This window comes from Ascidiella aspersa, chromosome 4 (genome assembly GCF_963924565.1).
Source record: "Ascidiella aspersa chromosome 4, kaAscAspe10.2, whole genome shotgun sequence".
NCBI classification, from domain to species: domain Eukaryota; kingdom Metazoa; phylum Chordata; class Ascidiacea; order Phlebobranchia; family Ascidiidae; genus Ascidiella; species Ascidiella aspersa.
The window spans coordinates 15,431,089-15,448,872 of record NC_139450.1 but is presented as its reverse complement, the minus strand read 5'-3'; the positions used below and the strand labels follow the sequence as shown (position 1 = coordinate 15,448,872).

Here is a 17,784-nt window from a genome sequence, read left to right as displayed (position 1 = left end):
GTAACTTGCGTGTTACTGTTGTTTGTATGTGTTTGTTTATAATCGTATATTAGCATAGGGAACTTTTGCATTCCTGTTTGATTTACCCCTCTGAATGACAGCTATTGTACACAATACACATTACTGAACAGGTCTACAGCAATGCCTGCCTGTATGTATGTGAATGAGGGGGTTTGTAAGCAGAAGCCCCAATCAAGTTGTTGCGAGGCGCTGGTCAAATACGGACAAAGTTATTCATTATCAGTTACGATAGACAGTAAACTTACCAATTCATTGACATAGCAAGTCCCTTCAAATTATTTGCAATAAATTATCAATTTAAAACTATCAAAACAAAATGGAAATGGAAGTAGACTAACATAGAAGTAGGGTGGATAGTGCCATGGCGGGTTTAAGGCAAGCAGTTCACGCCAAAAACCTTTAGAGGGTTACCCACTGTGGAAAGTGCACCGGCAAGTTTTTTTTTAACCTTTTAAAAGTGCACCTGGAGAAAAATCTGAACTGCACCCCAAATAGTGAACACAGTTCATTTTTTGCAATAAAGAGTGCATAGCAAAATGATAAAGTGCGCCCTGAAATTTGAAAGTGCACCAGTGGTGCACTTTTTTACTGTTGTTGCACCCGGTGACCCGCATATTTTGGGCCGTGCACCCGCAAGATCTCGTCAAGATCTGCTATACTTTCCAGACTGGGGTATTACAAAATTTAGCTTACTAAAGTTTTGATTATTTCTATGATTTACCCTGTAATCCATTTAAATTAGGTAGTCCGGTAACTATATAGCTTCGTGAACTTTTGACTATTTGCTAGGTTGCTTGAGTATTACGCATGCATGCACTCATTAGTTATTTTATATCAATTTAAACTTTGTTTCCTGGTCAGTTTCTTCCTAACTTAATTCCTTATTATTTTTTTTTAAATAAAAATAACAAAGAGATCTAGTTTACAGTCAGATAAGGATACTAGGAAACATAACAAGTAATCCATTTTTAATGCTCTTCAGGAATATGAATTTTAGTAATCCATATAATTCTAATTCTGTTCAACATTCTCTGACAAATGCATCATCAACAAGGGGGTCGAACGATCTTCGGTTTAAACTTAACAAATTTAGGTAGTTCCAATTTTTATCATTTAACAACAATCCATTTATAATAATTATTATGCCGCCTACATTTTTTGTATTTTAACAATAAACCGACCCCTTTTTACAGACAAAGAATATTGGAATTTCCCTCCGATGTCCCATCACTTGTGAAGGCTAAGGGAAAAAAGAGAAAACGAAATATAAAAAAATTAACAAAAATTTCCATTCAACAAATACATAAAAACTTAGATTTGCCCCAACAAACTGGTGAAAATTCCAACTTTAGGTTAAGGAAGACCAAGAAAAGCAGGCAATTGATGAATATGCACTCCAATCCAAATTTGATACCCCTACCTTCGAGAATGGTGCGGAAACATTCTGCTTCAAATGCTAAACTTTTGCCTTCAAAGAAAACACCTGCTATGAATTACAATGATTGCATTGTTATCAGTAGTGATTCTGAAGATGGCCAGGCAAGAGATAAAAACAATCTTATTGTTTCTAAAATGCAATATCCCTCTTGTTCCTCTCAAGGGAAGTCTTTGTCTGACAAACCCTTGCCTGTGTTGGGTGCCTTACCTGAAAGAAAACTATCCTCTGGGGTTTCAAAACTTCAAATGGTACACAACTAAAATAACTGAGTAAAAGTAAATTGGGTTTAATAGATGTAACATTACATATATTATTTAGACACAAAAGAGGAAAGCGCCCAATGATGAAGCTGCAAACACAGGTATTTTTATGCTTCTATGGGTTTAACTGCCTTAAAATATTTTATTGTATCCTTGTTTGTATCGCTCATCAATTTAGTTTGACTAAATTTAATATTACTTTAATATTAAGTTATTAACTTTTAAGTTGCGAATCACTTAGTTGTCAGTGGAAAAGACAAAAATATTTTTTTCAGTGTCTATTGTTATGTCTTTCTGGCTGAAAGCCTGTTCTACATATCATATAAAAATATTAGTGGTTTTATTAAAAAAATGTTCTAACCATGTGTTAAAACAAACCATTTGCTGTATTGTGTCCGCATGATTAAAATGTTAATATTAGGAAATAGTTCTACTTAAGGATGTTCAATACTTTATGTTTTATTCCGATACCCAATATTTTGGGCTAAAACCATCATGATCCGATATTAAATGACGCTATAACTTAGCTCAAACAAGAAAAATTAATAAAATAGTTTTCAGGTTAATAGGCCCAAATCTGCTGAAGTGTTAAAACTTTAGTTAGCTCTTGTTGTTAGCCAAATATTTTTTACTAAAAATGTAACTTTTAAGTAAAAATCTATTCATGTTTCCTTCTTTCTGATGTCTGCCTTAGCACTATATATACACTTACCATCAGTGACTTCTCTCTATGTTGAAAATGAATAAAGAGTTATTCGAAACGTCCAAAATGATACCTACTTCTGTATGGGCGTTGATATTCTTATTACGTCTTACTACAACCTCCAACCATTATGCTCCTAAGTAAAAATCGTTTCGTTGAAGCACAAATCATGCCCAAAATTCGCAAATAAATTTGGTAATGGACCTGGACTGAAACCACCCTAGTATTGGTTGATCAATACTTTTACCTTACATCGGGTACCAACTCCGATTCAATATTCTAAAGTCAAATAATTCATAAAAATGTTTAATTGCAAAGGAAAAGTAATCGCAATTGCCTATGGATTGAGAGACCAATATCACTATATTACTCGCTAACTAACATTTAAAAATGTTCTGCTGCATGGGCAAACCCGTACACACACCCTTTTTAGTGGCGTTCTACTGCCTAATTGTTTTACTAGTATTTAAATATGCCAAATTGATAGATTTAAAAATTTATTATTTGTGTGATTAAAGAAAATAATTGTGTATTTAATAGATAGCAAAAGACTGTGTCTACAAGTTGGCAACCAACCTGTTGCACATCCAACACACTTTGATGTGCACCGGTTATTAAATTATGATACGGTGAGACTATTGAAAACCTCTTTTGTGTAATTCATTAAGAATTATTTTATATTTGAATATATTCCAGTTGTCGCAGAAGATAAATTGGTTTTTAGAAAAGAATCAACAGCAACCTGAGTTTTTGAAGAAGAAATTTGAACTTGTTCAGGTTTTCAATATTTTTCTAGAAAAATTATCAAAAAATTTATTAGTATTTTGAATGTGATAAAAAAAATTAAAGTCAATTTATTGTTGTTCAGGCACTGGAAAATGCAATGAAATTTGCAATATATCCAGATTTGAAAATTTTTTTGGTTGGTTCCTCTATAAATGGCTTTGGTCAACGGACCAGTGATGCAGATATGTGTTTGGTATTAGATTCAAACAAGAAAGTGTTACCTGTAAGTTTACTATTTTATTTTAGTAATATGTTTTGTACACCTTTTCAACAACACACATTAACATTTGCAGCATGGTGGGTCAACTAAAATACTTCGGCAAGTACAAAACATGATTCACAAAGCCCCATTTGTTAAGAAATTGGAGTTCATTCCCGCCAAAGTAGGTATAGGTAGCAGCTAAAAACCATGTTAAACCTCTTATAGTAATATAATAATCTTACATAAAGGTGCCAATACTGAAATTTGTGGATGACTTCAGTGGAATGAGTTGTGACATCAATGTGAATAATCTAACTGGAATTAGAAATACATTTTTGTTATTTGCATATGCAAGATATGATCCGCGGTAAATACATTTAGTTTACAAGTAGCTGTCCATCTGACAGTACAATTTTGTTATGCCTTTTGCTTGCTAGGGTACGTCCTTTGATAGTTTGCATCAAAGCTTGGGCAGCTGGAAGAGATATAAATGATGCCAGCCGATCAACATTAAGCAGCTATGCCCTTGCATTAATGACTATCCACTTTTTACAGGTATTTCTGTTATATTTTAAATTGATTATTTTTATTGCTTGGTTCTTGAACTTGTAAAATTGACACATAGCCAACCAATATATAAACAATCCTTTATTTAAGAACAGTTTTTTTATATTACAATAATTATTTAGTGGCACAAGCAATATTATATTAAGAGATCTATCAAAAAAAATATGTGGATCTTTTTTATGGCTGGGATGGTGGCAGATTAATACATAGAAATGTATCTGACTTTTTTCTAAATATGATGTAAAAAGTGTCAACTGAAATCGGGTTTTATACTCTGAATAAAATATATTTAATTTTTTCTATTCAACATGTGCATATCTTGGTAAATGTGCAAATATTTGCTACTCTTTCGAACTTTAAGGCATGCTCGCTAAAGGTCTATTCAATTTTAATTTAACAGGTATTTGGTATCACTATAAACTTTCGTAATATACAAAACGGCTTTGAGTAGTGGGTTATCCCTCAAAACAACCTAAAAAATGTAACCACTATACCTTGTATTTCTTTTATATTTGCTTTTTCAACCTGATCATGAAAAACTTTATTTTGTCAAAATTGGTGGGTTAAAAAGTTATGTCGTTTTGAAATTTAAGGTTATTTGTGTTAGCTCATGTAAACTTCAGCCTGTCATAGCTTTGTAATGGTTTAACGTTTATTTAAAAGATAATAAAATGAGGTTTTATTGGTTAGATTTTTATGACATGTGAGGCTTAAGGTCAGGTCTTTTGGAAGTTAAAAAACATTTGTGTTTTTTTGAAATCAGTAAAGCAAAATCTAATTTTGATGCAAAATATCTCAAAAACATTGACTTATTTTTTTGTGTAAGGTGTCTATGGAAAGCTTATTCCAAGTACTTTAATTTAAACGAGGTTTTTCCAAGGGATACCACTGTGAAATGAGCTGTGTAGCTTTTTGCCAGTCACCCTTTTAAACCTGATTTTACTACCTGTTATAATGATATAAACCAGGTTTCTAAATAGAGCGTATTCAAACAATATTCATATAAATATAACGAAAAACAGTCCATAAACTTGGAAATATTACGTGAAGGAACATTCTTTTCTTGTTTTTTTTTGCAACCTAAACTCTGATTAAAATTACCGCTTACGATTTTTAATAAGTGGAATTATAAATTTAGTTACAGCCAGGACTGCGGAGTCGGTTAAAAATAACCTGAGTCTGACTCCGGCCAAAAAAATAAACCCGAGTCCGACTCCCGAGTCCCAAATCCGACTCCGGTCAAATGTGCGATTTTGTCGAGTCCCGAGTCCGGCCCGGACTCTACAGCCTGTATTTCACCAATTTACCTAACTAAAATAACGTGGATATTCAGCAATCCCCTTATAGGGTTGTTGTATAATTCATTCACTCACAATATAATATTCCACCTTTACAATTTCCATTTGGCGGCCATGTCAGTTTTAAAATTAGATACTGCGCATGCGCATGTCGGACTCGGGACTCGAGTAGTTTTACAAGGTCTTACTCGAGTCCCGAGTCCGACTCCGCAACCCTGGTTACAGCACAAGAATCTCAAAAAGTAGCATTGTGACGTTTGTTTTTGTGACTTTATTGCCGAACTGGTCGTAAGTTTTTTTTTAATTATTGCACTCAATCGCAATCAAACATAAGCTGGCCACACCCAATAAACAAAAATATGAAGAAAAATTAGGAAAACATGTATAAGTCTAATTTCTAAAATGATTGGAAAAAGGGGTAAAACAGTAAAAATACAACCTTTCAATTACATAAACGATTGAATAAACGATAAGCGAACTCCTAATGATACAAAATTAGTTTGCCAACCATATTTTTTTCTTTGCCGATAGAATTGGTAAAGCAAATCACTACACCTGATATTGCTTACATTTTGTTATACTATTCTGAAGTTCACATATTTGAACAATTGAGTTTTCATGACATTGGTTATACCGGAGATAAGGTAATTTTAAACCGCTCCAAAAACTTAATATTGTTATCAGATATTCGAATACTTAGCCATTTCTTTTATCCATGATATTTATTTGAAATATAGAAAATGAAGCCCTTATCGTCCGTTTTTGTGCCTGCTTTGTGCTATCAGAAAGTATTTTTACTTTGAATTTTTGTTATGCTTAGAAAGAAATGTATTTTTTAGTGTGGAACCAGTCCTCCCGTTCTACCAAGTTTGCAGCAGATTTATCCCGAATTGTTTTCCGCCGACATTCCAATAAATCAAGTGGAAGCGCACGCTAGAAGAGTTGTACTGCGTCGACCAGAAAACAATCAACCACTCGCTTACCTCCTTCGCAAATTCTTTCACTACTTTACCTACTTTGATTTCGACTCTAAAGTCATGTCTGTGCGCACTGGCACGGTGAATAATTTTTTGTTTTGCATTCGCAATAAATAATGGTCTGGTTTGGATGGTGTTTCATCTTGAGCATTTTTTGATATGAAAGGCTGTTTTTGTTGTTTTTAGGCGTACCCTGTGAGTCAGTGCGCAGATTACAAAACGTGGGTGAAGAAGAAAATTAAAATAGAAGAGCCATTCGATCTCACAAACGTCGCGCGAGCTATCTGCCAAGTGGTAAAAAAAGATCAGATTCTTCACGAGTTTATGTAAGTACATATTGAGTTCAGTGAGAGAAAAACTTATTCATTTTGACTCTTTTTGTTGCATTATAGGAGAGCGCACATGTTGTTGCAAAGAACAGATGACATCACAAGCCTAATTCCCCGGGCACGGTGATCTTACTAAATGCGGAAGTTTGGCGTCGCATATCTTCATTTTTTTCGCTTTCTTGTTTCTCTTCGTGTTTTTTTATTTATTTCTCTCCCTATTACATTGTTGTCGCAGGAGCAACGCTGCATTGAGTGAAATTCAATTTGTTTTTTATGCAAACAACTTGAAAAGACATACCAATATCTGTAAATCTTTAGTTAGTAGGATTGGCATTAAGTATATATTTTGTTTTTTCAATTTGTAATGCGATCAATCGATCTTAATTTTGTGAAATCCTGTTTTACATTTTTAACAGTATAAGAGTAAACGTTTCAGACAAAGTGGGTATATTGTACAACATGTTTGGTTGACAGGTTTTCATACCTACGGTATAAAACCATTGAAACACTGGCGGGGTAATAGCTACATATAATATTTTATTGTTTTCCCAAAAATTTTTTTAAATTGGATCATGATTTTACCCTCCTCAAAGCCCCCAAAGTTTACCAGTAAAAATCATCAAAATATGGGAATTCCCCTATTGCGAAATGTGCTAAATAGGCTGTATTGTAACCAAACGATGGCAAATATTCTTGTAAAATGGTATTTATAATATATTGACAACGCTGAACATAGAAAACATCACAGTTTCTTCATTGAGGTACCAATGATGCTTCGGCAAACTGTTCAGGCAACCTTTCGACTTGTGTTGTCATATTTTGAATTCTCTTTCATGGTTTGCAAAAACATCAGGTCATTTATTGGAGCCACGAAACCAATACCTGTTTTCACCAAAGCAGTAACATTAAACAAGGCTATATAAACTGGTTGATGCGCTGCATCTGGTTAAAAAAAATCTTGTTCGTAGCCTATCTGTTTTATTCACATGAACATATCTCAGCAGCATATGACCTGACTCCTCTATTGAGCGCTGTCTGTACGCTCAAGGTCCCAATTTAAAGCCAAACCATGGGAAAAACTTCGATTAGCTAAACTTTTCAAAAAAATTCAAAATCTGAACAACCCTAACATTCGCGTTTTAGGGAGACGGACAGAGCAACGTCGCTCATTCTAGAAAAGAGAAAGAAAGTCGCAGACAGAAAAAAATTGTTTCTTTATCTGAGAGGGTCGCGCATCTCAAGCGAGCGCCCGTCCAAGGCGTTTGTTAGTGATTCTGAATCGATCAATGTCGCTAAATATTATGTTGCCGTGTATAACAAAACCGTGTGAAAAGAGTAATTTAATTGTAATCCGTTTAAGTAGGGCGATTATTTTTTGTCCCAAAAATATATTTTTTTGACAAAATTTTGACGCTTGAGAAATGCATTGATTTAAAAACCACATTGTTGTTCGAAGTATTGTATTCGTGTATTGGCTTCGTCAACCACACGTTTTTGATGTTTTACTGACTGCCGGTCGAACACAAATCAGCTATTTTTTAGGGATTTGTGCAAAACCAATGACAATGCTTATAGTTGATATTTTTGTCATTTCCAAAAGACAAACCACGATAAAAATTCCAAAAGAAAAACAAGGCGCTGGTTATTTTAGAAAAAATGTTATGTAAACAGTTAAAATACAAGGTAAAAAATAATTGTGAGCTAGTACAGTGGTCGGCAACCACCGGATCGCAAGCAATAAAAGACAGCAAACATCAATACATTTGTACAAACACTGAACTTATTTCTATAAACTATGCCTGGGTGGTTTATTGTGCTGGTTCACGTATACGGTATGCCGTATATTGCTCCAATAAAGATAAATACAGTTAAAACGCCGTTGAATATAACACAAAACTAAATTTGTTGAATATAAGTTTAACTGAACGACAATTTTAAAAAGTTGACTATAGATTTACAATTTTATAAACGATGCATTTTTAATGGATTTCGACTTGAAATAATTTTGACAACTTTTGACCTAACGTGTAAATTTTGACAACATTTTGACTTTTTTGACAAGACAAAAAATAATCGCCCGACTTATAAGTCAAGGGACGGCCAGCGCTTTGGTGTTTTACAATAGGCTACACGTAAAGACAAAAAAACATAACATGTTATGAAATTTATTGTTACCGAAAGTGTGCAACGTTTTAAGTAAAGACTCAAGTTTAAAACTTCCAGCATTATGTTTAACCACGCAAAATTTAGGCAGAGTTCGAAAAATAACGCGTTTGTTGTCGCAGTTTAAACAGTAAGAATATTAACTTTTCAAACGAGGTTTTCTTTCGTTGGACATCGAACAAATACTGCTGCCACACGGGTCTTATACTAAACATACTTTGATTAAACATCAGGAAACCTGCACGAGTGCACGTATATCGTACAAGCCTTCCCAGCAATATTGTGATAGTGATTGAGCCAAAGCCTATTGTCTTCTTACAATGTGTTTAGCCACGCAATACTTGGCAGAGTTATTGCGTTTATTCAGCAGTTTAACAGTAAGCATTTGTTTTTTCAATGAGGATTTTCTCACGTTTGGCGCAGTTCAGCACCGGGATTACGTGTTTGCTTAAATATTACGCTATCCAGCAAGTCTAAACAAATGGGGCTAGAATCTAAAGTTTTACGTTTGAGAGTTATTCTCAATTGATAAATGTCACGGGATTTCGTTACCTAAAATATGCAAGCCTATCACATGCTTAGGCAAGTGTTGTGTGCTATAGTCGATTATTTAGTCGTACCATTTCAAAAACATTACACAGCATTGCACTTTATAGTTGAATGTTAAATCCAAGGGTCGCGCGTACAGTGCAACTTCTTGCAAAACCTCTTGACGAAAGTCAAGTACATTGCATTGGTAAAAATAAAATTTCATGTGGCAAAGTTTATACTTTTATGTTTAATAGCTTGTTGCATTTTGTTTAACCACGTATAAGATAGTCTAAGTTCGCAAAATTGCATTTATTGTAGCTTAACATTCTTTCATGAGGTATTAATTCACTTAAACAGACACAGTGGCGTAGCCAGCCGAAAATTTGGGGGGGCAAAAAAGTTTGAACTTTTTTGTTCAGCTTTGGTCATTGTAGGCTATTAACTGCTGTAAGGAACACAAATAACAATGTAAGCAAACCGTTTCGAGCAGCAACTGAGTGTTAACGAATTACTAGACTTTGAGTTAGGATATTGAGTCACACGACTTGAGTTGAAATAACGAGTTTACATTTACGATAACATAGGGGAATGCGGGGCAAAACGGACCCCTTAAGGCAGTGGTCTCCAACCTGTGGGTCGCGACCCCAAGTGGGGTTGCCTAAACTTTTTCTGGGGTCGCCATTACTCATCCTGTTTCTGCTGTTTTGATACGATTTTTTTTATTTTATTTTTTTTTATAATGACGTTACACTAATAAACGTGATTGTGTGGATAGCAAAGATGAGCTTTTGTTTCTTCTAAACATAACATAAATGTTTTTAGCTCTTTTTCAGCAAATAAATATTTCGTTTTGAATTCGATGCAATTAAAACCCGAATCTTTCCAATTTTTTGAGTAAACTAGCCTACTCGTTTCCGTTTTTAACTACATGGTTCTGTTTAACGAAATTCAGCGCAATGAGCATATTAAAAACGAAAAATCGTAAATCGCTTAGAAGTAGCACGTGTGATTCTTATGCAAATTGCAGTCGCGTTTTGAAAAACTGGTGGATCATGCTGGTGCAACCATCGCACTGAATGCAATTTAGTGTTAAATTAAATTAAAATTTTGGGGTTCATTCGTGTGCTTAATTCAAATTCATAATTTACTTCCTAAAATAAATCATTTTGGTGCACATATCTAGCGACGGTTCTTTGGAAATGGGTAGGCCTATAATTTACGCGTATTTGCTCGTGTTACTTAATTCCAAATATTTTTGTTCCTGTCTGAAAACAAAATGGGGTCGCAATGTAAACTCTGATTTCATTTTATTTAAATTGGGGTCGCCTCTTAAAAAGGTTGGATATCACTGCTTTAAGGGATAATGCTATATTTCGAGTTTCACAAAATATTTCTTGATGAGTACAGGGTATCCACTGAAAGGTCTTACCGCACTGAAAGTTACTCCTGTGCTACAAAAAAACTGAAAGAAGCATACGTCTGAATAAATTAACCTCTGTTGTCAATTTTTATACGGGGCAAAACGGACCTCACTAATAAAATAAAATAATTTAATTTTGCTGTGTGGAAATGCCGGATCAAGAATTTGTGTTCACTGCATTTAAAAAAATACAAGCATTTTTATTATGAAATACATTTAAAATGAGTGATTGTACAACGTTAAGTCAGGCCATAATTGCGTAAATTTAAAAAAACTTCAACACAAAAGTTTATTTTTTAAAACCAGAAAATTGAAGGAGTTACGGCACGCATATAGCACAAAAGCAATTAAAGGAACAAAAATATACTCACTTCAGGGCGAAATACCAATCGTAAAATAAAACGTTGGAAATGGTTGAATAGAAAAATTTTAAACGGAAAACTGCAGCAGCAATATTTGCGAAATACTTTAAGCAAGATTATAAACGAAATACTATCGATAGGTAGGTAATATGAAAATGCGACAGAAACAAATTAAATATAACCTCAAATGACAAAGGAAAATGAAATTATAGTAAAAATAAATGAAAAATGAATAAAAAAGGAAAGGCTATCGAAATAAAAAAATTAAAAATCAATACACTAAAGGCAAGTTAAAGACGAACGTAGAAAAATGCTACAGAAACATAAAAAATATATAATGTTAGATTACAGAGAAAAAAATAATTACTGAAAATAAAAAGCAAAGGCATAGGCCTACATTTATGCAACATCCAAAAAGGTAAAGAATGCCGAACTGTTACCGAATCTGAACCGTTTTTTGTAAAATTTTGAGGACCAGAACCGGAACTTAACCGAATAATTTGAAAGAACATAAACCCTAACCAAACCCCAACCTGTAAACAAAAGCGGTTCACTCCAGCATGACGTCACAACTTGTATTTTACAGAGTTAAGTTAACGCCATGTTCGAAATTTTATGACAAAAATATGAATATTGTTTAAATAAAACGTTGATTTTTCATTTTTTTATATATTATCAATGAGTTGCTGTTTTTTAAATACGTCACCTAACTTAGCTTAAATGACTTTACAATTCAAAACTTATTCTTGCCTCTAACCAACGAGATTGCAAACCGTGCTCAAAAAATGCGTCCAATTCTCTCGGTATCCACCCAACGAAACACAACGCCATCCAAAACGCAACGCACACAAAGTTGTCACGCAGCGTTAGAAAAACTGAGACTTCGAAATTCACACAAAGTCCTAACCCTGAGGGAAAAACGAGTTGGTGGGTAGCTGACCCGAACAGCGATTCCGGCGGACAAACGCATTAGTCCGGTACAAAGGGTCTACAATAATTAAATTTGTGACAATCTGTATATCTTCTGGTAAGTAAGAAAAGTAAAAATCCTACATCTGCCTGTCTGTCTGTTTTTAAGTTCGATAATAATAATCGGCTGCCGGACAAATAGCGGTTTACCATCACACGTGGTGGAAAAAGTAATCACGGAAAGCAGAGTGTGCAACTTTTTAGCCACCTTTTCCGCACCGGCACATTAATAGCACATCAAATTCAAGTGAGGTGCACATTAGATGCAGATTTAGTGTACATTTGGTGAAAATATCGCAAGTGCACAATGTGCACTGAACCGTGCACATATAACAAGTGCACATTGTGCACATTTTGGTTCGTGCACATATGACAAGTGCACATTGTGCGCACAATGTGCACCTTCGAATGCGGTGCGCATATAGCAAGTGCACACTGTGCGCACAATGTGCACATTCGAATGCGGTGCACATACAGCAAGTGCACATTGTGCGCACAATGTGCACATTTTGGTTTTGAGCCCGTCTCATCCAGGGAGCGCGAGTTCTTACCCTCTTTTTGTAAGTGATATTATCGTTTTTTGTTCGTTTTTGTCATGGTTTAACAAACTGTTCGAAGCGGCGTGCGTTTAAAGTAATTGGGTCACGCGTCTTAAACTAATGCGAAACCAAAATTGAATGCAACACGCCGTTTTTCGTCTTTTGTTTGGCCGACCGTAAACGCTAGATAGTTTTTCTCTTTAGTTATTTGTTTAGGTTGACTGATTAGCAAGTGTGTATTCTACAATTGACAAGTCAAACCTTCTTTCTTTTTATACGCAGTATGTTCCTCGCTGTTCGGTCTCTGCGCTAATATCCGATGTTAGTGTAACAACGTTTCATTTGTTTAACTGAAGCAGATTCTTAAAAGCAGGTATAATGGTGACTGTCGTGCGCGTTTCAAAGTCTTCATTTTTAAGTAATGATGGTTAACGCAAAATTATGCTCTTTAAGCATACTCTTAGACCACGTGAAACTTATTTTCCCTCAACCGCGGCTTGTAATTTAGCTGACTTGGCACCCAGCTCGGCGCAATTGTTGCGCTAATCGTGGCATAATACCACCAGGAAAAAACGTTCTTCGTTTAGTATTGCAGGTGGTGAAGACAATTTTTTAGCGCTCGTTCCGTTCATGGAAAAAAAAGCGCTGCTGATAGTCGAATTATGTGTGATTCTACCACAATTAATCACAGATATTTCACGGTCTTGGTTTGTTTTTTTTTGCCTGAAGTTACCGTGTTTCGCAGCTGGCGCCTGACAGGATTGTTGACGACGCACGTGGTCGCTTTTGCTGGACGTATTTGGCTGTTTCTGATTAGTATTTTTTTTTATCACGTCTTGCAATCACCATTCTATGACGTCATACTGTCACTGTTTTATGACGTCATTATTCATTAAGTCAGACGAATAATAGGGAAATTCCCTAAGTTGAAAATTCAGGACCCCCCTTTTTGATTTTTCCCCTGATTGCCTCCCCCTGGAAATTTTTTTGCGGGCGCCCCTGTATACATGGCGCCTTATAGGTTGAAAATATTTTACAAAAGTAGACCAAAACATACAAGAAAACCAAAAAAGCACTTTACTAAGTTGCATTGCAACTATATATAAGTTACATGCTATAAATAGGATTTACGTTAACTGCCTTATATTTCTCTTAATGCTCATAAGTATTTAAATATCAACCAAGCTTTTTTACAACAATCTTGGTAAAATTTATAAATGTTTGGCCTTCCTGCAAAACTGATTTAAACATAACCTATAGAATAATGATACAAGCGAAATTCTGAACAATTATGGCGGACGAAACACCGGATGGTGCCAAAAAAGAACAGCTTGTTATTGTCATCCGCTATGTTAAAACAAGTGCTGCAACAACAATCATTTAAAAAATACTTTCATTGCTGTATGCATGCCCATAATCTCAGTCTTTGCAAAGCCACCAAGGTAACTGCGATCCGAAACTGCATGGATGATATAAAATACCTTTAATTATTTTTAAAAAGAGAAACAGTCACCTAAAACGAGTAGCCTTATTGAAAAAGAATCCCATAACAGTATGCAAACGCAAGCAATTAGTCGGGCTTTGTGAAATTCGGTTCGTAGAAAGGCACAAAATGTGACAAATCTCTACTTGTTACAAGAGAGCTGTTACTACATTGTTAAAAAAATTGCAGGACCTACAATTTATAATTTTTCATATTACAGTCGAAAGGGTGTCTGCTATCCTACAACCAGTCTCTCGTTCTTTGCAGCATGTCGGGAACGATCTTGTCAATGCGATGTCAACTATTGAAACAACACAGTCAACCATTGAAATGTGGCGCAATGACGATGGCCAGTGACCACGCATTTAAATCAATATTTAAAGAAGCGGAAGTTCTTGCAGAAAAAACTTGGCGTAGTTGGGGATGAAATAAATATACGTCCAGTCGTCCACGCGCTGCTGGCAGATCAACGTTCCGACCAAATGCTGGAGAATCAAGTCAGAGTGCTGCAGATTATTATCGCATAAAATACTTTCTATTTTTGGATGAAATACTGCAGGATATGCGAGCAAGGTTTGGCTCACACCAAAAAAGCTATAAGCACTCTTTTACGGTTAATTCCGTGTTTTTATCAGGGTCCACTTGGGGTATTTTCAAATATTAAATACCACTTTGACAGCAATTCGTTCCACAAAGTCAGAGGAAAGGCTGGAATCCTTGTTGTTGCTACAAACACACCGCGATAGAGACCGAAACCAGAAGAAATTATTAATGCATTTGCGGATAAGAAGTCAAGAAGAATGAATCTTCTATTGTGACGGCGACTTCTCTTTTTGGGCATTGCTTCTCATGGTATACACCTAAATATGTTTATTTTCTATTATTTCACACGTTTCGTTCAATTTAATTAAAATAATTTATTATCCAATGTTTCGGTGTTAACCTAGTTCTGATGCAGATTTGCATTAACAACAAAAAAACTTTTAATCGAACTTGGATTTAAGTTTGTTTATTATATAGTCGAGGTCAGCGTATACGGCCATTTAAGCCGTCGCTGCAATATCTGAAAACCTACCGCTTTGCGCGAAACAACTTTTACAATTTTTTTTTGAAATATATTCTATATGGCGCCATAAGCTCTTGCCGTTACAAAAATGTGTGTTATTTTGGCGAAAAAAGGGCCATACTACCTAGGGAAGCGCGAAAATAAGCTGCTTTTAAGTAAAAAAATGTTTATTTTTTTAGTTTGGGGAGGGGGACCATGGCCATATCGACCCCCCCCCCCTCTAGATCCGCCAAAGTATTTAAGTCAATCCTGCCCACTTTGTCAAATATGATTGTTCCAACTAAATTTGCAATTATTACATTGCAAACGTTGCGACTTTCCCATGAAAATTTTCCGGTTTATAAAATTCCTATCAGGTTTGGTCGCTTCCCTGCTTTAAATCGCTTCTAGCGCAGTGTTTGAGACAATTTGGTGGCTGCTATTCAAACCACTCGACAAAGTTAAACGGTATTTCCAATCATTGATGGCACTAAGAAAACTTAACAATGATTGTTATTATAAATAAATCAAACAGCCCGCTAATGGCGCTTCTTTGACAATTTCAATTAGCTTTTTTAATCGACCCTTTTCAGAAAAACGAGCTGATATTAGGCAAATGTTGAATAATAAAAAAATGTTTTGTCAAAGAGTTAAAAACCTATATAAAACAGAATGAGTCCAGCATTCCACTGACCAATTTTAAAATACTGTAGTTGGATATATATAGAGGAAATTTTACAAACAGTAAGTAGATGGTAAATATATATCTTTGTTTTATTTAGCACATTTTTAAGGCAAAACAAGTTTAAATGTTGTCATATTGTAATTTAACCAATGTTATTCTTGGCTTAAAGAAATATTAGTGAGCTTCTGGATCCCATGGATGTGATGTAAAGGTGTAGTTGATAATTTGCTTCCTTTCCCTTAACTTCGGGTTTAGTCCTCTTTCCAGAAACCAGTCAAAATCTTCATAATAGTTGGTCTTAAGTTCATCTCCAGGGTAATATTCTGGATACTGTTTCGGTGCTCGTGGCAGAAATGATTTAAACCTGTGACCCAGGGCCCATAATACAAAGAATCCAGCAAGATAGCCTAGCCATAATTTCCACATTTGACCGCGATCAAATGTTGTTGGAGTTGTGTCTAAACCAACTGGTCCATACATCTCCTGCTCCCATAGGATTGGTTCGCCATAGTTTCTACGATATATCATACAATCCCAATCATAAAAAGGATCACGCTCTAATGCACTTTCAAGTGGGAGCATGGGGTAATCTCCAACATTAAAATCTGGTGTATTCATTGGCACATAGTCTTCTGGACGAAGATTATACTTAGCTGCCAATTCTGCTCTTTTCTCTGGTGTCAGTGGTTCAGTGTTATCTAGAGGTTGAACATGGTCCTCTTCTTTCAAGTGATATTGTTCATAACCAGGTGGTATCAGTCCAGAAGCACATCTTGTAGGTTGAGTATTTATAAATGGTAATTGTTTCTGGTTTCTTAAGTGTTGAAATAACTTTGAACCAGAACGTAAACGTAAAAAAGACATTCTTAGCTTTAAACAACTAATTAAACTGTTCCTATACAGCGCATCATCTACATATTTAAAATAACACAAAAACAGTTTTATTATTAGCTTATGAGTAAGGAGATTTTTTTTTGACTTTTTTTTGAAAAAAGTCAAAATTTACACATTAGGTCAAAATTATTGCTAGTCAAAATTTGTCAAAATTAATAAAAATGTGCATAAATTGTTTACAAAATTAAAAAAACTATAGTCAGATTTTTAAAATCGTCGTTCAGTTCAAATTTTATTTAACAAATTTAGTTTTGAATTATACTCAACAACATTTTAACTGTATTAGATCTTCATATACACGAAACGGATAATATGATCAGTATTTGTTAATTTTCTGCAATTTTTTTTAGCTGAATTTTAACTGTTTTACACAACATTTTTTTAAAATAACCAGCGTCTTATTTTGTATAAACCTGAAAAAAAAAAACGATTTGTGTTCGATAGGTAGTCAGTAAAACATCAAAAACATGTGGTTGACAACGCCAAGACACTAATGCAGTACTTCAAACAACAATATGGTGTTTAAATCAATGTATTTTTAATAAGTCAAAATTTGTTTAAAAAATATATTTTTAGGTCAAAATTTCAATTTTTCTGGTCAAAATTTTACATAATCGCTAATAATACTTTTTTGACACAATTTTTACCTATAAGAAATACATTGATTTAAACAACATATTGTTGTATAAAGTACTGCATTATTTGACAGGTCCAAAAATAATCCTACTTATCAGGAATCATTGTTTTACTAAAATAAAATATTCTGTAAAAATAAAATATAAAAAATTTCTTTGGATAAATAAAAATATGTTCCAATTCAACAAAATGGAAAATTCTTAACCCTAAACAACTGTAGTCCACTGTAAATCATTTTTAAAAAATATTCTAAAGCATTCATGAGTAGATATAAGTAAAACATATCCTTTAAGCCTTTTAAGGGAAACCAAAAAAATTATGTTTAGAAAGAGGTTATTTACCCAAAATATTTGAATTATATGAATGTATATATCCCACTATCCGGCCTGAAAAGTATGACGCATCCCAATGAGATCTTGTGTATGCATAGCAGAAAAATGGGGTGATTGGGTGCATCAAAGGTCGTGCACCCCACG

The 17,784-nt window shown here is 34.5% G+C and overlaps 2 protein-coding genes across 2 annotated transcripts; one reads left to right on the top strand and one right to left on the bottom strand.

Moving 5' to 3' along the window:
* Positions 1 to 1,002: 1,002 nt before the first annotated feature.
* On the top strand, positions 1,003 to 7,307 carry LOC146148143 (poly(A) RNA polymerase GLD2-A-like). Its single transcript, XM_083386730.1, has 12 exons — positions 1,003 to 1,114; positions 1,215 to 1,707; positions 1,778 to 1,820; positions 2,963 to 3,051; positions 3,119 to 3,199; positions 3,291 to 3,431; positions 3,502 to 3,591; positions 3,659 to 3,777; positions 3,848 to 3,965; positions 6,115 to 6,333; positions 6,439 to 6,578; positions 6,645 to 7,307. The coding sequence occupies exons 1-12, from the start codon at positions 1,008 to 1,010 to the stop codon at positions 6,706 to 6,708; spliced, it is 1,704 nt and encodes a 567-aa protein (XP_083242856.1). The 5' UTR covers positions 1,003 to 1,007; the 3' UTR covers positions 6,709 to 7,307.
* An 8,535-nt stretch (positions 7,308 to 15,842) lies between these two features.
* Positions 15,843 to 16,685, bottom strand: LOC146148142 (NADH dehydrogenase [ubiquinone] 1 beta subcomplex subunit 8, mitochondrial-like). The gene has a single exon (XM_083387716.1). It carries the CDS (start codon positions 16,640 to 16,642, stop codon positions 15,953 to 15,955), a length of 690 nt encoding a protein of 229 aa, XP_083243842.1. The 5' UTR covers positions 16,643 to 16,685; the 3' UTR covers positions 15,843 to 15,952.
* Positions 16,686 to 17,784: the final 1,099 nt, after the last annotated feature.

Coding starts and splice junctions, on each gene's coding strand:
- LOC146148143 (XM_083386730.1), top strand. CDS start 1,008: ATGAATTTTAGTAATCCATATAATTCTAATTCTGTTCAACATTCTCTG. Junction 3,052..3,118: donor GGTTATTAAATTATGATACG/GTGAGACTATTG, acceptor AATATATTCCAG/TTGTCGCAGAAGATAAATTG. Junction 6,334..6,438: donor TGTCTGTGCGCACTGGCACG/GTGAATAATTTT, acceptor TGTTGTTTTTAG/GCGTACCCTGTGAGTCAGTG.
- LOC146148142 (XM_083387716.1), bottom strand. CDS start 16,642: ATGTCTTTTTTACGTTTACGTTCTGGTTCAAAGTTATTTCAACACTTA.